The sequence below is a fragment of the Diprion similis genome, chromosome 3 (assembly GCF_021155765.1).
Source record: "Diprion similis isolate iyDipSimi1 chromosome 3, iyDipSimi1.1, whole genome shotgun sequence".
Classification (NCBI taxonomy): domain Eukaryota; kingdom Metazoa; phylum Arthropoda; class Insecta; order Hymenoptera; family Diprionidae; genus Diprion; species Diprion similis.
Window position 1 is genome coordinate 16304934 of NC_060107.1, and position 23084 is coordinate 16328017.

Consider the following 23084-nt stretch of genomic DNA (forward strand, 5'->3'; position numbering starts at 1 on the left):
AACATATGAAAATGAGAACGATGACTTTCTACGCGATACACAGTCCGACGCAATCCGTAATAAGGATGAGGGTCAAGGCAGGACTGATTCCAAAAATAGCCTCAAGAAGAATGTGGATGCTCGGAACCAGTATGAGACACCTTTGAACGCGGCGGCGAATGTTTTTAACGGCGTGAGGAAAGTCTAGAAACTGTGCCAGCGAATGATTTACACGACGTCTGTGTATAAAAATGTTACATGTCAAATAGTATCTATGCGTATAAAAAAGATGGTGACGTTAATTTAAGTGTAAAAATTTTACTGAAACTGAATGAATTCCATTCAAACAAAACATTCTGATTTGAAAACAATTGACTTTATTTTTCTTTACACAACGATTGGAATAAAAATCAATTCAGATGTTGAAATAATTATTTGAATTTGTGTAATTAAACAATTTTTTTATTCGCTCGATTGAACCATACGAACGTGTATTATCCAAAAAGTCATTTGGCTCGTGAAAAATAATATTTTTTTATTCAAGTTGACCTGATTAGAATAAATTGTATAATATTGTTTTATTAGTGGTGTTGATAAGTTGAAATGAACAAAAAAAAACCTCAGCGTTTCTTTCAAATCATCGTGACAATCGATTTACGTTTTGAATCGCTGATGACAGACAGCAGTACGTCGAAAACGATCTTGCTGATGTCGCACAGTCACAGACGTGTGGCTTCACAGTTAAAAAATATGTGAGTATACATATATATATAAATATTTTACGAAACATTCGGTATCTCGGGATGAAACAGCGTTCAAACAACAAGTAAATGGAGATCAGCGTCAACAATATTTCGAAAATGTGATTTCCCATGACAAGAAGAAGTTAAGCCTGATATTTTTGTTTCTTTTTTCTCATTTCGAAAAATTGAATAGGAGAGCCGCAGCTATGAGAAAATGAATACCTACAATATACGAGGGATAAGAAGTACAGGAGGGCTGACCCGCTGCATTACGATGTTCAAGGGACCTCGAAAAGCCTGGAGTGAAATCTTGAATTTGGTTCCCAAGGTTTCTTTTATATAAAACCCTCGCCTCGGCGCTCTTGCCCCTTTGTCAAACCCGTGAATCGAGTCCCTGGCGAGCGTTATTGTCCCCTTGCATAACCGATCCCAAGTCACAGGATCGCAAAGGTTGGTCTCAAGTCAGAATCAAGAAGTAATCTCACTACATCATTCTCTTTTTATATTTAAAATCATTACCAAACATTGTAATTTCATTCTCTAATTCTTACAGTATATAATCGTTGTAATATTTATCTATTTTAAAGTCACAAACGTAAATTTTTTTTTTTTTTTTGGTATCTAACCTTAAATTTAACGATAAATTTGAAAAAATATCGTCAGTACATATAAAATTTAATGCAACTGTACATGAATATTCAGACAAATCTCGTTAACTAACAGATAATATCTTCCGAAAAGCGAAAGTTTAGTTCAGCAATTTGTAATTTTTGTATAGCCTGAAGAGGGCTCCACTACTACGACACGCCCGTTTCTTTGAGGTGAAAGGCTTTAAGTAAGATGTGTACCAACTGTCTAAAAAAAATCCCTATATTGTTAGGGAATTATTTTTCTGGCGAAAGCTACCCTGCTCGGTAATGCCATCATGTGTAGTTCCGGTGTGAGTTACTTAAAGTCCCGCTCATTTTTTCCCCACGCAGATTCAACGTCACAACAATTAATCACCACCGATCTAGGGTATTTTTGGCGTCGTTGGTACACATCTTACTTAAGTCCAGTCCAACGCGTGAGAGAAACTTTTTTGGAGAAAAAGCCGACTGTATAATGACTATTAATGACTATTTTTAAAAACAAATTTCAACTTAAAGAATCCAGAAGAATATTCGAGAACGGATATTAGGACCACATCGTATTCAAATTGCAGAGCACGTAAGTATATATTCCAGAATAATCTTACACTTCAAAAAGTGACCCTTCACAAATTTGCAAAATTTCTTTTTGCAGGTGTGAGGTGGTGAAGATAAAAATTGTTTGATGAATATTCGTATATAGAGGGAATTCCATGCGAACTCAACCAACTACGTCTGACCCTCACCATTTTTTATTCTGTTCGAAATTTTTTCTACAATTGTTCCAATTCTGAAACAGTATCCTGATTTTTTCCACATTTTTCTTCCAACTGGTCAATTATTATTTATAAATATTAAGAGTAATTTTAAAAACGTTCTTTTTTAAAATTCTCAAAAAATTGTATTTTCTATTCCAAACATTTCAAGATCTTTTTTTCCATTCTTCGAAGCGTTTTTCCCTTTTTTTTTTTATTAACTAAAACATTGTTTTAACATTCTGAGAATTCACAAAAAATTTTCAAAACTTCTAAGTTTCACTTAGGAAATGTCTAGATCGGTTTTATTATGAAGTTGATAGAAAAAAGTTGGATATGCCTAAAAAATAAATAAAAATCGCTCCATAATGGAACCAGTCTAGAAATAATCTAAGTGAAAGATAGAAACTTTGAGAATTTTTCGGAAATTTTCAGATCGTTCAAACAATAATTTATTTGACCAAAAAAAATTGAAAGTCATGAAAAGCAAAATCGGCCCGTCATGGGTCCAGTCTAGAAATATTTGAAATAGAAAATACAGTTTCCAGGAATTTTTTGAGAATTTAAAAAAAAGGAAAATTTTTAAAAATCTCTTCAAAATCACTTTAAATATTTATAAATAATTATAATCAAGGAGTTGAATAGAAAATTTGAAAAAATTCAGGGTACGGTTTCAGAATTAGGTAAATTGCAGAAAAATTTGTAACAAAATCAGAAATGGTTCGCATGGAATTCCCCACAGATATATATCGCTATATAATAGTAAATTATTATAACTGTTGTGATTCTTCACGCAGAGGTTAAGCGGTTTTCCATGAAAGTAAGCACACAAAAAAAACGACCCTATATAACGTAACTGCTCAACAAATTAATATGGCAAAGGCAGAGCGCAGGACGCACATGAATAACAAAACTATTGTTTAGTTCCGTAATTCCAAACCGACACATATTTCAACACCGGAAATAGCAAGTACAATGCAGTTGAAATTAGAGTTCCTACGATGAAATTGAACGATAGCAACATGTAACCGCGTGTTTTTACAACCTGAGTCAAATCGAAATTCGACATAAGGAAAAAAATCAATCGAAATAATAGCAACAATACAATATCAAAATGATGTACGTGAGAAATAATAAATTCACTCTAAGCTAATATGTATAATTACGTGGTAGGTAAGTTAAAAATCATGAGATTTATTGTTCAGTGTTTTCGGTCATATCTGAATATTTTTTTCAGTAAAAGAATCGCTCTTGAACAAATTTTTGAAATTCTTCGAAATTCAGTTGAACTGATGAACATCAAGTTTGCGAGAAACTGCCGATTTAATTTTTAAAAGTAACGAATAAACAGAGAAAGAAAGAAAACATCAATGATTCAGTAGCTGACAATTGTTTACAATTTCTACGATTTAAAATGTATTGAAATGAATGTTTGCTATTAATGCGCGAAAATTTACCAACGATAATGTTTTCGGAATCTCTTTACACGACAACTTCGAAACCATTTGTACAATTTTTATAAAATTTGGTATGAATTCTGCTCCAATACGCAATTTCCACAGGAACTAGAATAATTTAGAACCAAGTAAGACTATTTGTGAGTTATGAAGAATTGAAAACTTATTTATATAAATAGTCATATTTTCAAAATTCGATCGCATTTCGAAGAACGTACTGAATCTATCGAATTTTATCAGGATTTTAATTTATAATTTCTGCGGCGAAAATTACGTAGCCGAACGAAATGTACTGTGAAAACAAAAGAAAAGCGCGTTTTTGATAATTTTTTATCGGATGGAAGAAACGGTAATAAGATCATAATATTAACGGAATTTATTAGGCATATACGTTGAACTCTGCAGCACGAATTGTAACTGGTGCAAATTTGAATCTGTAAAAAATCACAATAAATACGTAGGGGATTTTGGAAATATTGATTTTTCTGTTAAAAAATGTTCAATTTTCGACCAAAGAAAGGGAACTCAATTGTTAACAAATATTGTTTAAATTATTGAAATCCCCCACGTATTTCCGTAACTATTAATATACAAATGGAACGATTTTTTTTCCAGATTCAAATTTGCATCAGTAACACGACTCCAGTGTCACCGTTTATTAATATTTGTTGATAATATATTTTTTTTTATTATACTTAAATTTATACCTAATGATTTCCTTAAATATTATTATCTTATTACATTTTCTTGCATCAAACTAGAAGAAGAAGAAAACAAAAAATGGTCAAACTTTTAGGTTTTTTTCAACGATGTTACCCTTTAATGAAAGTTAAACGATTACGAACCGTTTTTCACGTGTCAAAGCTCAAATTAAATATAGAATTGGTACCATTTCCGTATAATAGTTGTATCAATAGTAAACAGAAAATTGATGTAAAAATCTGAACCGCAAAAGGGTGTCCACCACCCCCCCTTAAAATTCACCCTCAAGTGTCTTATCGCGACCGCATTGCAGTCGCCCCAAATAATACAAGCATTAATGCGCGCATGTCGCCCCGCGAGTTAAATTTACCCCCTCACGTGTGAATATGACATGGGAACGAATTTTAGACGGAGCTACTATAGGGGATTGTGGATTTTTTATTTGGAACGATCTCGCAGCTGCGATTCCCGACGAATAAAAATTTCACGCCGATGCAAAAGAGGAAAACAGAATTGGCGATACCAAAGTCTAATTTATTCTGAAGATCAATTTTAAATTGCGTCAGACCGAAGAATTGATAAGGCAAATTACATAAAGATAAAAAATAAGGAACCATATGGTCGAGTAAGTCCATCATTTTCACATGCATTTTGTACAGGCAACGATTTAATTTTTTTTTTTTTTTATATATATATATATAATAAGTTATAAAGCTTTAAAATCATTCATTCATAAATTTTAGAATTATTTTTGTTTGTAACTGTTTTATTATAATAGTTGCAGAAAAAAGTTATTGATAATATTATTACCCAAAAAAAGAGTTTCATACGAAATTTTTTGTGAAAGCTGTAGTTTTCAAGATAGATAAAAAAAAAAACAACTAATTACACCCTTATTTTGAGAGTTAACGAGGTTGAAGTTAGTAACGTTATCGTAACAGAACGTTGAAAAAAAGTTACTACTTTCTTGATTTTACAATGATTTTTAAGGAACTAAGATTTCGACATATGAGTGTGTTTTGTTTTATTACGGTTTACTGAATTTCAGACAATTCCAAAATGGCGAAGTAACGGTTTTTCCTCAGCATCGATCGCTACGATAACCTTATAGGGCCAGCCACTCCCTAGCTCAAGCTATTCTTTCAAATACAATTCTCACTAAGGCCGCGCAGCAAATGCGATGTCTAAAATTTAGTAAGCAATAAAAAACAAAACATACTCAAGTTTTGTAAAGCCAAATCATTGACAGTCATCCTAAAATTATGCAACAATCCATTTTTCCTTACGTTTCGTTACGTTAACCTTACTAATTTCAGCTTCGTAAAAACTAAGAGTTAGATTTAGAATCAACCCTTTTACACGATAAAAAAATGAAATCTCTGCTTAACAAAAATGTATGATTGGCTTCTTTTCAACGCCAGATTTACTGGATTAAACCTAAACAATACAGGAAAACTTGGATAAGTTATTTTGTCTTTTGAATATTTTTATCCTCATAGATTTTGACTCTTCGATAAAAGTTCTTCGAGCTCCTACATTTTGAAAACCTATGAATTGAATTTTCGCACGCTGGTTAAACATTCGATGTTGTGACGCTTCTAGTGCATGACTGTTTTATTTTTTTACCCCCACCCAATAGGATCACGGGATCACCGAGTGTTTTCCTTAAATTTTTTTTTTTTTTTTCCTTTTTCTGTGGGAGAAATCGATGATCTGAGTAAGTGCGAAAATTAATGTGGGGTGTAAATAAATACGGAAAATTATCTTTTCATTGAACCTGAGACAACAATAATTCACTCGTTAAAAAAAGCACGTTGTGAAGATTTTTTAGCCTGAATAAACAGAGCCTATAGAATCTTAATCATAACAATATGACCCTTAATGGTCGAAACGTGGCGGACACTCGATGCAATCGGATTAGCCTATTTACAGAGCATTTAACACAGCCTCTCAATTGCACACGTGCGGTGTCTGGTACATAAAAAAAGAAGCCAATGCCACGTGATACGCGTACTCTGATTAAAGATCTCGATATCGCGATCTAGTTATTCGTCGGAAATTCGAATTTATCATCGGGATTCTCATGACCACAGAGTAGAGTTGCAGAATCATTTTTGACAGTTCGAATTTGGCCCGAAATTAATTTTCCCATTCACTAACAGATAATAATACTTTGACTAGTGATTACTAATTTTTGATATTGAAATTATTTTAAGAAACTTTAATCCTTAGAGCATTTTAAAACTAAATGTATGATTAATTTTTACATGTTCGTGGCTAAGGGAAATAGAAATTGTTCCTTTATAGACTGCCAAAAAAATATTGGTCGCCCGAACTGTGAATTATACAAGATTATTAAACACTCGGTGAATAAACTTTTGGAATCGAAATGGACTAATGAAATAGGCATTAAATGTATAAGATTTCATGATCGATCATCGAACTATCGATGATCGTTACTCTAAATTAACCAAGCAAATTTTCACTTTGTGATGATGAAGGTGAATTTCACGACTACAATACACAATAAAGAAAAGAGGTACTTTGCAGAGATGAGTAATCCGGAGTTCAGTGATTCACTGACTTGTCAACCGACTCATGCAGAGATGAACAATGAGCCAAAGTCCGAATTTATGCACCCGTCGAATCCGTTAACTCGACTTCATTGCCTCACAGATTTTCTTTTCGCAGTTTTCTTCTTTACCGACGAAGCTGACGAATAAAACAATAGAAAACAAACAAACACCAACCTTTCACGTAAGGCTTGCATTGCGCTCTTTACTTCAAGTCTTTCCACTTCAGCTGTTGATTCTCTTTCGTTGCTCTTCAGAGAGGAGGCGAGTTATTTTTAACGGTAATCGGTCCGGCGAACTTAGAAACGGATGAGCGAGAAAATATCTGAGAAGTCGGAGAACTCATCAGCTGTGTGTTGTAAAATGAATGCAAAGTAGTTAGGCTAAGGTCCGATGGATAAGTTAGACACACATGTGTGCGAAACGCCCTCTCTAAATAACAAACCTTCTATGGTCGACTCCGACCGGCATCATTTCGTAATGAGACTCTCAATGTAAGGAAATGTAAAAGTTTACCATTCATAAATAAACATTATTCTTTATAATTTAAACTTCTGTGGAACTTTATTTGGACCAGAAGGACGAATAACCTCTTAAATGATACCACATATGCAATCGAGTGTAACGGAAGCTGATTCGTCGACCGAAAAATCAAATCCACATGATATTTATTATTATTGTTATCACGTAGCATTTCAAGGTGGTCATTTCGGTTTCAGAGACATGAAGTTGGCCACTAAAACGAGATGCGAAGAGGCAAAACGCGCGGTCAACTTGACATAAAAAATTATAAATTCCATTTTGGTGTAGTTTTCTATTTTTCATAAGAAACTGACTTTCTTCCAGAACGATTCAACAATTTTTCATTTAAAGTTGAGGATAAATTAGACAAATGAAGACAGCCTTTACATTTTTTAAACAATTTGTTGGGGGTCGGTGAAGAAAATGAGCACAAATACATTAGAATCTCGTCTGATGTTTCGTTTCAATGTTGATCGCATAACTTTAAACCATATTGATGAAAAAAACGTAGTTGCTGAAAATCCTCACGAGTTGTTGGACCGATAGTCGTTTAATCATTTCAGTAACGCATTTTTCGACTCAATATTGCTATTCGGGAATTTTTAGGGTCGCTGGTCACAAATCTGAAGTCAGAATTTGATGATCTCTAAATCCAAGATGGTGGACGCAATATGTCCGAGGTAAAATCGAAAAATCTAGCAAAATTCGATAATTATCGCTGAAACATGCTACTCGGGGTGTTTTGAGGTTATACAGCTGGACCAACGCAGCGTTTGCTTGTCAGCGATGTTTCCTAAACATAAAACGCGCCTTTCCATGTGGTCGAAGCCAGTTACGACAGATTTAAAAAACTTTGCACACTTCACTAGTTTCTTGCCACCTGACTCGAGATCTCTCCTTTTCAGAAATGAGCATCCTAGATAGGCTGCAGTGAGCGTTGAATAACGTGCTCGCTGTGCGAAATTGTTACGAGGTTGGCATCATTATCCGTACAGCAGGCACTGTTGTCATTGCGCATACCGTGCCTGCATTTTTTCGCTCATTGTCATTATGTATGTACCATACATACGTGCAAACGCTGATCTGCATTCTTCCGACTCCGCCTTTCACGCGACGACAAGGTTGCGCCTGTAGCGTCATCGCAACGCTGCTGGAGACACTCGCAACGTAAACTTCGTAGATTTGTAAAGTCCGAGTGAAAGGATTCCACATGTGTTTTTTTATAATTTATTTTTGCATAATGCGATCATGAGAAGGTGAAATAAACTACTGAAAATGTCAGTTTTCTTTGTTTCTCTGTTTATTTTCACAAATTTTCTAACATCACTGACTTTACTTTTGATGAAGTCACTGAATCAATTTAGGCCCACTATTTCGATTTCTCGAATTCTCATTTCGGATTCAAAATCGGAGATCCGGGATATTTTTACTTTACAAAGTATAGCTGATGTTCATATTTTTAAATTCATAATGGCGGACCCAAAGCAGCTGATCTACATGATCTTAGTCGATTCGAATTCGACGAAAATTGGCTTCTCGGCGTTTTCCGTGTTGATGATCTCGAATCTGATTGTGAGACCAAACTCAAAAACTGTCCACAATGGTGAACTCTGAGTGAAACATTGACTATATAACAGACGGTTTGAATTCTTCGGAATCCCCGATTTCGAATTAGAATTCGGAAGTCCAGAATACAAAATTGCGGATCCGAAATGACAGGTCTACATTGTTAAAATTAGTTTGAATGAGAATCGTGGAGTTCGTAGTGTTTTTGACAAAGTCAACCAGCATTTTCATCTCAGATCTAAAATCAGCACTTCCAAAACCTTCCAGATACCGTTTTTGCAGTGAATTCGAATCGACTTTGATAAAGTCAATTTTCCATTCCAAGTCCGTCATTCTGAGACTTAAAATTCGAAAAATTACGCTACTTGCGTTAAAATATCTCGGATTATTATCGTTTGCGTGCGTTGGTTTGAGTAGAGGGGTTGGTTCCACCCTCTCAAGATGCAATTCCACGGAAATAAAAAAACACCGGTCGAATATTTTCTCCTACTTAGGGCTTTACAACCTTGCAAAGTTTCGTAATTAAACTCTGAAGGTATCACCTCGCTTCGAAAGAAGATGAACAACCGTTTCTACTTAGCATAATCAAGGGGCCACGTGACCCTAACTAGACCTCATGAGCTAAACTCACTGAAGCAAAGCGGTTAGATTAGGATTCTTTTGACAAAATGATTAACGTTAACGACCTACGACACAAAGTGAAACGTTTGTAGGAAAATCAAGTCCCGTTTTCATGTAATGTAACGGAATCGGCACACGAAATATAGAATTGTACAGACTGATGCTTACATACGCAGAAACTATCAAGCCTGCGGGATTAAGCCGCAACACTTATCTCTTCGCCGGTCTGAAGCTCGTCAAAGACACGACTTCCGGTTATCGTAACAGCAGCGGAAAGCGTTATTACGCATACTGATCCGGCGCGATAGACCAGACTGAGGTTTATTTTCAGAAGCCTTGTTCTACGTACAACTGCAAGTCCTTGAAAGAAAGTGATTTGAATTCGTAATTAGCCGCGGAGTATTTTCTTCCTGCATGGGGATCGTGTTCTAAAATAGCATAATGGCTGGTCACAGTGAAGCGGTGATGCCAAGTTGAACAACTGTGTTAGAGCCAAATGTTTTTGGTTATGGTAATATTTTTTTTTATCACACGTGCATGGAAAGTGGGCCTTTGCGTAGCAGTTTACCGGGATGAAAGTAGCCAATTTCATCTCAGTATTGTAAAGATATGTTTGCGCATGCGCAGTTCGCAATTGCTTAACTTTCATCCATTGGAAGATCATTTTCGCGTTTAGGGCAAAGAAATTTAAAACAAAACTACCACGCAAAGCCCCACAAATTTTCATCCATTTGTTAAAAAAAAAAATCGTGTGCGACTCGGGCCAAGAGACAAAAGTTGGTGATTGCCAACATCACCGAAATCACACAATACCATTACGTTCAAAATAATTTCTATTCTCTAAGAATATTTGTCAACAAGTATTTATCGTTGAAGCAGTTAAAAATCAATTTGAGGTTATGTTGACCTTTACTATGTATTTAATCCAAGAACATTGAGCTCTATCACTTGTATCACTGATATCTAAAGTGAAACGGCAACACGGATGACGAGAAACTAATGTTTTTCGGTTCAGGTAGTAGAGGTGACATAACCTTATCATTAGTTTCTAGTTGGTTTTTAGTTTAGTAGTTTTTCAAGCATTTTCAACGATCTTTTCGGTTCATACAGTTTATAAAATATTCCATAGTTGCCACCGTAAATATTTCATCCTACGAGTGTTTTGTCATGTCAGATTGCAGCAATCACTTTGTCCTGTAATCTGTTTACGCATGTTAAAATATTTGCTCGTTTCACTCTCCCATGATCGATGTGATACGGCACGCGGAAATGGGCGTAAAAATATAACCCAACCCAAAAATACTGCGATCCATCATTTGTATCACGGTTTCACTTTAACAAGTGATTACATTTCAGAACTAAGCTTCCGTTAGTTGAATCAGCTTTCAACCACGAGGGCAAAAAACTAATAAAAATAGGTGAAATGAGAATATAATAAAGAAAAGTGCAGCGATCTGTGCTTTGAAATATTAAAGAACCCAAGTGCAGGCTGTACCGATTCACCGACGGTGTAAGTCAAGCAAAGCGTCTGCATAATCTCAGTAACATGACGCAGACCCCGTTTTATACACAGAATTAGAGAGAGGGAGGTCTGGTTTCTTTGAGAGGAAGAGCAGTAGCAGCTTCGATGATCCGCATCAGGAGCGATAACTTTGCAGATAATGAGCGACTCAAATTATGGCCTCTCGAAGATTTGGACAGGAATCTTGAGTTTGTACCAAGCGTATAAAATGACTAGTATCATGTGAAGTGATACGAGACTGAAGTTGAACCGTGAAAAAAATTTTGGTTGTAGACCTTGACTAGGATCGTTGAGTGAAATCCTTGTTCAAGTTTTCGTTCAAGTTCGATCGATCAAAATTTCACATGGGTTGCATGTGTTGGGTACCAGTGCCAGGTGTAGGCTTACACACAAACATGGCCACTACCGTCTACTTCGGCTTTGGTGTAACCTACGGTCTGCCCATTGCATTCACCCTCAGGCCCCTCCTCTAGTCACCGTACATAAAGACCCGTAGAGTTCCTCCCGCGGGTCAAACGACGAACCAGGTGGGGTTCGACGACCGCCACCGAAACCAAGGATACATACTATAATTCATGCTTACGTACGCCGTGCGTCATTGTGTATATTACGTGTGTATAATACATGAATAAATATACATACACACGAAACCCGTGCGAAGTCAGCAAAACCGATGAATATCTTCACATCGCCTGCGATTCGAATGAACGTTTGATCGTGAATAACGCGTTTAAGCTTGTCTGCGAATTCCATTCTTTAGAGTTTAATCACGACTTATCGTCGCCTTTCAGATCCTTGGTTACACGATGTTTCGGTATAACATTCAAAGTGTACGTCAAAAGTAATTTGTAAATATTAAATTTTCAGGTAAATATTGTACCTGATGCACGAAAATCGCGACCACGTGACCATGCATTCAAATTTCGAACAAGTGTCGTTATCGTTGTTTACTTATCTCCATTGTTCGTCATATTCGAACCCAATGAACTTGGTGAAAATGTACAAGGTTGTAGATTTCACGCACACTTTTTCCTAAGTTCGAAAACGAGAAATTAGTCAAAGGTTTCGATTTCTAATTCTCCATTATACAGATGAGACACGGAGAGGTGGAATATTGGAATAACAAAGTGAGCAATATTCCTGGCTTCTCGTTTGCATAATGTTTAGCAAAGTAAGTAGGTATGGTAAATTGCAACCGCTTGTGCGAAGTGAGAACTACATTATGTATTATTCCTCCAAAGGTGAGCCTTCTAATCCTTTCACTGCACCGTTGCGACCAAGCGTGGCGATGCTTCTGGTACGGTTAGTACTGCTTTCGGTTAGGATATGGTGCGTTCGGTCTATAATCTATACTGCAGTGTCTCACACTTCAGGTTGACAGGCGATTCATTCACTACAGAGTATCTCATTCTATTATACGCAACGATTTTAGACCATGAGTTTCATCTTTCAAAATAATTGGTGGTCTTGAATTCCTGAAAGTTTATCTCAATATAATACCAGTATTTTCATTTCGAACGAATGTTTTCTTAAAAATTATTACAAATTGATAAATTTATTATTCAACTTGTGAACAAGTTGGCTGAAAAAAAACTTGCGTGATATCGATTGCTTCAAGTTTCATTCAAGTAAACTTCTAATTTATTGCGAGATCAACGTGCTGTAATACTTTTATACTTCTACTATTGTAGATGAAATATTTCAGTTTCATGCGTCCACTCACAATCAGTATAGGTATAAGTCAGTAATATTGCAAAGTAACGTTAGTGCATTCGAATTGAAATATTTCAAAGTTTGCAAAGTCTCGTTTCTGCAGTGTTTCAGCAATATTTCAAACTTTTCAAAGTAACAGCTCTGCAATTTTCCTATAACATTTAGCAACGAAACTGAAATATTTCAAAGCTTGCAGAGTTCCAACGATGCTGCAATGAAATTATTCAAAATATTTCAAACCTTGCACGATGAAATGGTTTTCTACAATGTTACAGAAATATTTCCAACTTCACAAACTTACATTCAAACAACGCTTCTCCAATATTCCGCGTTTTAACTGAAAAAATATTTCAAACTCGTAGATTTACGTTGCTGCAATGTATCTAAAATATTTCAAACCTTGCAACGTTGAATCTCTGCAATGTTTCAGCAAAGTTAGGTGCCGTGTGGATGAGTATAAAAGCATGAGCATTCTTCAACGGTCTAACCAACCGGTTACTGTGCTGACTTGCTTTGGCGTTCTCCTATGTATATGTATATGTACATAAGTATATACCGCATGTATACAACCAGGTAGGTAGAAATTATTATACCCATCTGACGTACACGTTGCGCAGGATTATCCTTGAGTTCGATATGCCTGTACTGAAACTAAGCCGAGCGTAATTCATCGTTGACAGTTCTTCTACATTTGAGTAATGCCTACTTTACAATATGAGCTAAACGAACATGGAAAATTGATCAAAATATCGAACAAACTTGGGCTCAAAGTGATGATCGGTTACTTGCATACGCAGCCATTATATTCGAGAACCTGACTTCCAAATATCCGAAAATATCACCTGATAGAATAGGGGGAGGGGGAGAGAGAATTCTTTTTCATGATATGCTGTTCAGTTTGCCTGCAGGTTTCATTAACATACATGGTGTCCCATTTTGATTGGTACAGTTAAATATGACAATGAGTGATTATGATTGAGAAATACACTTACTATAAATCCTATTTTTTCCGAAATATTTGAGAAATTCACTTGAAACGGGATACCCTGTATATGTCTTTGTCTTATAGCTTCAGTTGGTTACATAGAAACCAGTAGCCACAGGGACTGCAAGAAGGTTGAGTTGGAACCAAATCAACGAGTATGGTAAAGACTGCAAAGACTCGTAGGGATTTCTCGCAAGAAACCAGTCCCTCTCCTTTTCAATTTATGGGGGTAAGTCTACCATCGTTCGTTCGTTCGTCAAATGGCACCTGGAATTTATTATTTAATCCTATAATGAATGTTGGTTTCAAAAAAGATTTTTCAGAGCGAAGAAATTTTTCCCAGCATTTTCGACTGTTCGGAACAGAAGTTTCGATGAAATTACTTTGTCTTTTGTGTTCAATTTTCAATCGATAACCAAGTTATTTTGTGAGTAACCTCTTGCTGCCGGCTTTCATCAGGCAGTTTCGGAATAATAAAATGAAGCCGCCGTTTTTTACGGGTTTAAAAAGCATGGCTGAGAGACCATCGAGGGTGCATTTTAACTAACGTCGCTTCTGAGTCATTTAGACCATCTGAATCAAAAGTTGAGAAAAAAAGGAGAGTTTAAAAACAGCAATGTGTCATTTGGCCTATAGTCGATAACGAAACAAAACTCAACAAGCTAAGTTATCGACAATTTGAAGAAAAGTTCGAGATTGTAATGTGTAAAATTTGGTCCTTTTTAACCGACTTAATCGTCTTGTGGGACTCATTTTGCTTGCCGATCAGATTCCCACATTTTCTCGACATTTTTTGTTCAGAGAATTCAAGAAATTTTTCATTACAGTGCAATCATATCGCACAAATCCATATTCGCGATATATTTAGATGATATTCTGTCTGTTTTATTTATGATTATCGGGGATTCGATTTACACTTAGAGAGAACGTTTTGATTTTTTACAAAAATCAATTTGTCAAGGCTTTGTGTTGAAAATTTTTTCGTACGAACCTAATATTTTCTTGCAAATACCAAAATTAATTAAATGTAATTTAAATAAATGTTTAAAAATCGCAAAACATTTAATTCAATAAAATATACTTATAAATACGAAATCTCGATTTTAATTTAATCGATTTAGTGAAATAATACTTTTTTCGTGGTATTATCAAAATGTTTAATATCCTCTGGTAGATTTAATTCCGTTTCCAGGACCAAATTGTGGTCATTACGATAAAAAATTTTTTTTATAGTCTATCGGTTATTTTCTAGCTTCTCTGCTCCGTCAATTCATCTGCCTAATTAGCGCTGACGCTCGTCCTTCTCTGCTGAGGCTTCATCGTCGAAACTCTAATTGTTCTCAGAGGGCGTCAAATTCAAAGCAGAGCACGTCGTCTCGTTGCCCTCTTCATCATTGCGATTACGTCACAAGTTCACCGTGCATTGTTCAATGTGCCAATTAAACGCGAAATATGCCAGAGGCGCGAATCGTGGAATAATGATTGAACCCAAATTGGAGCTTTTCTGAAGCTTGACAAAGCAATTCGTTACACGTTTATACCTGCCCGTAAACGTGTAGTTACGTTATGGCAATATTAAACTCAAACCGGATCTTTTGGATGAGGTTTAAGTTAGTAATATTAAGGTAAGGAAACGTTTTTAGAAATGTCAGGATTTTGAAATTTCGGAATTTATTTTCGTCGAGTTGGCAAAGGAATTGGTTACTATAATACTCGTCTAGAAAAGAATAATATTTCAATATATTCAAGTTAAAGAGTATATTGTCATACGTGCAAAATTTCAAATCAAGTCCACGAGCTGATAAGTGAACAAAAATGTGCGAAAAGTATTCCTTGATACACAATCTTACTAAAGAACTGAAATTGAAAAGCTATGTTTGCGAAATAAATGTGTTTTCGAAAGACAAAATTTTTGCAAAGGCGATTCTAATGTTTCAAAATATTCCAAAAAATTATCAGATCATGAATTTGGATTTAAAGCCATTTTTTATGAAAAAAATATTGGCATCAGTAGAATTGAGAAGCTATAACATCCCAAAAGATGGGGAAATATTCCATTTAGGATCTTATTCAAGCAAGAAAGTCAGTTCACCAAATATCATTTCTTAATTCGATCATTATCGACAAACAGAGTCATATTTTAAATAAAGTTTTCAGAGTACCGAAATAATACGATCCTTCGTAATTTGGCTCAGAACATCGAACACTGGCCTAGAAGGTAATTCAACACTTGGTAAACCATAAAAAAAATCAGTGTGAACAGGTTAATTCGAGCTGGTCAGGTATTCCACTGATGTAGATAAATGCAGCGAAATTTTAGATGCTTAATTCTAACTGATCATTTCTTAAATTTAATTTTAACTTGAGGTTGAATATTCCGTTGCAAAATGTTCGTTTATTATTCTATCAACGCAGAATAGGTGAAACCTCAAGTTCTTAATCAAGCTTGATCGATAGAAATTTGAACCACATAACTGTAACCGCACTTGCAGTTGCATTTGCAACTGGTCGAGTGAGTTGTTCGGTTTAGAAATGGATGGCACTGTGTTTATTAGTTCCGCCTTATTCCCGTAGGGATAGAATTCACATGTAACAGCTCTTACAACATACTAACAGAGTTAGAGTTTTCCCCCCTCTTTTTACATCGATTGTGAGTTCATTGCAGGACATGAATCACATTTTTCAAGATACGTGGTCACTGTAGCGATCGAGGCCAAGCCCAGACCAACAATTTGATGATTCAAATTACTTCGAGGTAATGTTAAAACTATCCAGAGTTACTACAAGTAAATAATTATACGCGATTCCAGCAACTCTGAGTTATAAGGAGTGCATAATTAATGCACGTGATTCAATAATCCACCGAAGAATTCAGAGTGACACGAAATTAAATTACACTCTGATTTCGAATTCGTATTGTTTTGCGAACCTAATAATTCTTCAGAGTCTCTATAAACTTGAAAAATAATAATTTTTCTTCACGTTAAAGTTACTAACTTTAGCCTCTCGTTTCCATTTTTTGAATCCCTCTAGCTTCACGTTTCTTCAGAAATTCAACATACATGAAGCCCTTTCCAACTGCAGCTGCAGATCCCGGTTGATCCCATAGGAAGAACCCCGTGGGCAGATTTCTCGGTTCCAGAGAGTTTCTTTCTCTATGTCTCTCGAGAAACGTGCGCAGCTGGCGCATCTTTGGTCGAATAATATAAGCGGGTTAAAATCATTTACGTTCAGACACTTTCGGTGCCGTTTTGCAACGCACTTATAGAAACGGAACTGCAGAGATGCTCTCGTGAAGAAATTTGAGTGAAGAAGGTTTTTGGTACTCGCGAGGTAACAGAAATTTCCCAAGCTAACGTTTTATAGGGAAGACAGAAGACCCCATCTGCTCAGTTTCTTTTTTGTAACTTATATATATGGGACATTCCAGAGCATTCAGATTTGCCCGTGAACCTGACCATCTTCAATTTCATTCTTCAGTGAGTGTTTCATAGTGCATCGCAATATTGGTGTGCATTTAATTTGAAAGATACGAGCAAACTCATTTAAAAATAGAAGATTTAATCACAGACAAATATTTCAATATAGTTCATTTGGTTACATGTTCCAAACTAGATGACCACTAATTTTCGCTTTAGATTAAAAAGTTTCGTTTTTGCGGGGAAAAAAACTCACTATAGAAATTCCATGAAAATTAATCACAGTGGACAAATTGATGAATCACAGGAAAACCGATTTCTCTAAAAATTACCAATTTTGTAAATCTTGTTTTTCTGTTTCGTCCAAGAGGTGAAAAGAATTGAAAATAGTGAGGATCATGGCGGGGTCAAGATGGCCTGGAACTCCCCATAAATGTGCACAAACGAACGGCTTCCCAGGTTGCTTTCTACTGGCTCTCAGAGAAGCAGGACCAGTTTTGAAACCTAACATCGCTTCGCGAGTTCGTTGATGCGTTCGAATTCGTTTCCTCTGATCGATCGGATTACCTTAGAGTCACCAATAGATTGACGACGCCGTTTCACCGGCGATCATATAATATCGTAATCGGGTTTATCGCTTGGGGGTGAATAAATATTTCCCGAATGATTCGTCATCGCTCAATCCAGCTCGGAGTTTCGTCTCGAGTTGCTGGACAGCTACATACCGATATTCGGAGAGTGTTTCCAGCGTGGGTTGTGGCTCTTTCGAGCGGTTGGTGGGCGGACGGATGGTTCCCCATGGTGTCGATGCCTTTGGCTCAGGTAGTAAGTCGGGGCAAAAATCCGAGAACAGGTAGTCGGTCGCTTTTACGTTCGTGTCGATCCGTGTTCGAAATATATATTTTCCAGCCTTCTCAGGGACGCGAAGCTGCACAGGTGCGGCGGGTTGCGTTATACGAACGCCAACCACGATGATCACTTGTCACTTCGCAAAAACTGCAATTGCCGTTTCACGCCATCATCATCGTTGTGCCCAAGAGCCGATTTTGCAACTCCGATCCCGTTTCAGCATAACCACGAGCCTCCGCGATTCCAAACTCAATCTTGATCACTTGACCTCAACACTTGACCTCGTCGACCTTTTCCGGCTTCTTTCTCTGTCAACTACGCAAAAAACGTCACAACTTCGAAGCCATTCCCAACAGCCGTCCACTGCCTGGGCTTCTTCTATCCGTACTGACAAACGAGAAACGGTCAAACTCGGCTCACCCAACCTGCCGCACTTACAATGACGTCACTTAAGAGTCACTATGACACTACCGACTTCTTCTCACTCACGACGTGGTTCCACCGTTCGAAATTTCAAAATCGAATCGCGCCCGGCGTTTCAAATTTCGAAACTGGACTTGCTCCCTCCGTTCGAAATCTGGGTTAATCCTGTTTAAAACTTGGCTCAATTCCGCTGTAAGAGATATCAAACCTCGAGCCAATCCTGTGGATTGAAATTTAAAAACCTGACTCGCTCTCGCCCTTTGAAATTTGATAACTCGGCTTGCTCCCGAGTAACGGTTTTGTTCGAACGCCCGAAGCGACGTTCCGTTGTCATCAAATCGATTCAAATATTCGTCGCCGGTAAACAAACGAGTTTTAACGGTAGTTTTCGGTTCTCAAATTCGGGTGATCGACATTCCCATTCGCGTTGTTGTTCTTAAATTCGGTTTACGCGAGTTTCACTCGCCATTTTGAAAAACGAACCTCATTCGGTAGGCACCTGTATCGAGTTTATTAATCATGCAACAGCTGTCACGAAACCTCTGTTCTAGAAGTGTTCCCACGTTTTTCCGTTGGCGCAACGTTCCGCTCAGTTTATAATACACTTCCGGCGACCCCACCGGAACTTGGAACTCCGTTTGATCTCTCGCTGGATTGATTATTCAAAAAATCGAACAGAAATCGAACGATTTGTATCAGTATTCCCAAATGGCAAAGAATGATTTCTCCAAGTCTGCAGAAATCGTCTCCTCTTGACTTAGAAACTCGTTAATCAACCTTATATTATTTTCTTTCAAATCGAGAATTATTGTAAACGAAACCGACAACTGTAGACATTCAAATTCACCACTTCATTAACCACATTTGACGTTTATATTCCAACCGCATCCGTGAGCGTCATTTGTTTTTCGCTTCATAGTTCCTCGTTGTTTTTCTTTCCTTTCGTTACAACATAAGCGGAAAAAATAAAAATATAACAGATTCAGAGTTTAAGAATTTCACTCGATCGAACAACGAATATTGATATTGGTCAATCGATGAACGGTTGCCGCTCTTACACTCGGTGAATTCCGAATTCCGTATTCAGACACAACAAGAACGACACTTTTCGACACGAATATGACACGAAAAACGACACCTTGGAAATTGAATGATATCGAATCGTTGAGGCCGTTTTCGATGACGATTAACGGCTGAACCACTGCAGCCGCCGCCGCGTTTTTCCCCCCAAACCGAATGCGGTACGCGTACCCAGAATACTACGCGGTTCGTTCGACTCGATTCAAACTCGTACCTACTCCACGAGGCGTTCTTTCTGCCTGCTGCCCGCTTCTCGCTGTAAGAACTCTCGATGGTGGGGCAAAACGTTGGTGAGGAGGGGTGGCGAGGGGGGAGGAGGGGGGAGAGGGATCCGCTTAGAACGAGAGGCCTGATCCTATAGCCTCTCTTGTTCCCTCCACGAGGGCTATTTATAATATCATATACTCGCATTTCAGTTACGGTTATATACATAGGTATATCTAAACTCTCTCGGCATGCATCGTGTGTCTACCTATCGGTAAATATTATACCTATAATCTTATGGTAACGTAACGAAGACTTACGGAATGCAATGCAGAAGGTGAAAGTATAGGTAAGCTGTGAAATTTTTTTTTAACAAAATCTCAAATTAGTAAAATTTATCAGGTTTCAAAAACGAATTGGAGATTTTTAAATTTTTGTTGCATTTCATATAACAATAATAATGAATTAGAAGATTACGAATATTCTTGATAATTGTCAATAAGTATATTATTTATGGTGAAGTTTTGATTGATTCTTAGATTTTTTTTTGTCCAAAATCTCAATTTCTCCGTGAAATTTCATACGAATTATAAATTTAATAAGTTTTACATGCATGTGAAACTGTTTTCGTTTATTTTTATCCGAAATTTATAACTTTAGTATTTCATAAAGTAACAATATTATTGGGCAAGAATATTGATAATATTCCTGAGATCAAGGAGAGCTTTGGAACACTTTTTAAAAAACTTCAAATATTTGAACGGCACTTAGTATCTAAACTAAAGTGTTTACCGCAGATTTTAAAGATGAGACAGTGAAAAAAAAATTCTCAATCGGTGTTTAATAAAATAATCATAATAATAATACGGAACAAGAAATTTGCGAATATTCGTAAGAAATATGTAATTTTGAAGAATATCGATAATGGCAAAAAAAGCTTCTTACAAACTTAAACTTTTGGCACGTGTATTAAAAAATTTCTCGGGTTTTTAAACATTTTTTTGGTGACTATTCTGTAAAATTTAAGCAAACTCTCATTCACAAGAATCTTGTAAAACTTACAGCAATAGTCTTCAAAGATCTCAGAGAAGTTCTAATAAACATATTTTCTTAGTATGCTAATTAATTCGTCGGTTCTGCTTTGATCTCGAGAAACATTAAAAGATGAAGAAGCAAAGAAGGAGAAAAAGGGACAAAACAAGTACAATAGAGTCACAAATCCTCTTCGTTATTTCATATTTGTGCATTGTTTATTTCTTGTCTTGTCTTTTTGTATTGTCCGTTTCAAATTTTTTGTTTGATTTTTGATTTTTTTCATCTTATGCAGAGACCGTCAATCGAGGGTTTTTGCACAGACTCCTAGTGAAGGTTTCACCGTCGGTGAAGGACGAGGTGAGCCTGCCACCGTTTAATGATGGAGAGAGAGAAAGCGAGAGAGGTAGAGAGAGGGAGAGAGAGAGAGAGAGAGTCGAGCAGCTGCCACGGCAAATGGTTGTACATCTGCTGAAGAACAGAAGAACTGCATCCAGCAAAGTTTAGCTAGGCGAGTGACGTTAGTACCCAGCTTATAGACGTGCCGTACTATCTAGAATTTCTTAACACGTATTTACTTACCGAAAAAAAAAGTCTAACTCTTCAGGGGTAAAAACCCGGGTTGAGGGACGGGAAACGAAGCCAAAAAATGTGAAACAAAAAATTGTAAGTGCGAGGAGTGACGAAAAAATGCAAAGAGGATAAAAAGTGAGGGAAGAAAACCGCAACTATTATACTGAAAAAACTATCTGTACAATTATTTCGCATGACAATTAGAAACGTGTTAACATTATGTTATATAGTATTAAGTTAAAACAGAAAAAAAATACTAGTGGAAATTCAAATAATTCGATTTAAAGAACAAATTTCTGTTGCGCTAATTATTAATAATAATTTGAGGAATATTTATCTTTTTGTATTTACATTTTATTTGGTCGATCAATAAGCTGTCAAATATTTAATTCACTATTGTCAGATATAGTAATTAAATATTCAAATATTTGAATTAAATAATTAGAATACTGCTTGAGGTTTTCTTTGAATTTTTGAATAGCAAATAACTGTTATGCAAATTCCACGTAAAATCGATAATTTTAATAAAAAATCTTAAAAATTCGGAATTCATGAAATTAAATTATGTGTACATTGTGAAAAAAAAAATTAAATATGTTTACATTTTGGTATACAATATTTTATTGACTGACAATGAGAGTTAATCTTCAGTACGCAACCAAGAACGCATGAATGTAAACCTGATTGCCTACCTGAGGCGCAAAGTGGCCAATTCTTCGTCGCCAAATTTCGGTATTCCTCCAGCTATCGATTTTAACAGCTGTCATGTTTTTGCACTTCACCGCACAACTTTTACCGACCGAAACTTCTCGAATGATATCTGTCTTCAGGATAGAAGAACGAGTGAATAAATTAAGTACAAGTGCCACGCAGCGTGGATTTGCATTTCTGGCAAAAGCGCGAACGCGATTGACAACAAGCGTTTTAGTTACTCGTTGCTCTGCTGCGCTTGCGTAATATTTCTCTAAAATAACCGGTAACCATCGGGTCAGAACCGGATTTAATAAGCCAACTGGAAAGATCAAGTTATGTCCTGACAATGAAGACGATTGTCTTTTAAAGCAACGGACTCGAGTGCCAGACTAATTGAAATGCGCAGGCCGCTAGTTTAGTAATTATTATGCTTATGGAGTAGGCATACATTTCGATAATTACAATTTTTCTCTGGACGAGTGAATGAGGAATAATTGTTGTTACTAAAAAGGTCTCACTTGGTTTCAAAGTTTGTGAGAGTAATGATGAGAGTAATTTTTAACAGTGCAGAATGTTTCTAATTTCTGGGTAAGATTTTTTATTGATTGATTTTCAATTCGTAAATTTTGAAGTAAGCTCACAAAACTTTGATAACTGCAACAAGTAACGAATAAAAAATATTGAATTCAAAGGCTACGGTCAGCTGGGACTAAAAAATCTTTTCCTTTGACATATAGCTCTTTTGAAGGAATGTTTCATATTCGTTCGAAAAATAGTGGCAACCAAATGGTAACCAATTTATTCTTCAGAAACAAAAAAAAAAGATTAAACCTTTGATTACATTTGCTGTAGAATTTAAGAATTTAAGATTTTAAGTCTAGAAATTAAAAAAAAATCATTCTCTTTTGCGAACTAATGCAGCTTAGAGTGTGCCAAGGAATTTTTTTTTTTCTTATTCAAACGCGCATCAAAATTTGTGCTTAGTTTTGATATTTATGTATTATTTAAATGCAAAATGGAAAAAATTAAATAGGCATCTCTAAA

General features: G+C 36.2%; 1 protein-coding gene across 3 annotated transcripts in view; it reads right to left on the bottom strand.

Moving 5' to 3' along the window:
* Window positions 1-23084, bottom strand: part of LOC124416793 (protein numb) — an 87644-nt gene that overhangs the window by 13211 nt on the left and 51349 nt on the right. The window contains exon 1 of one of the 3 annotated variants that reach the window (XM_046898124.1): window positions 17912-18605. The exons of the other annotated variants lie outside the window; for them this stretch is intronic. Within the exon in view, the coding sequence (XP_046754080.1) occupies window positions 17912-17986 (75 nt within the window). The 5' untranslated portion in view covers window positions 17987-18605. Of the gene's footprint in view, window positions 1-17911; window positions 18606-23084 lie in introns of those variants that run through there. 3 annotated transcript variants of the gene reach the window in all.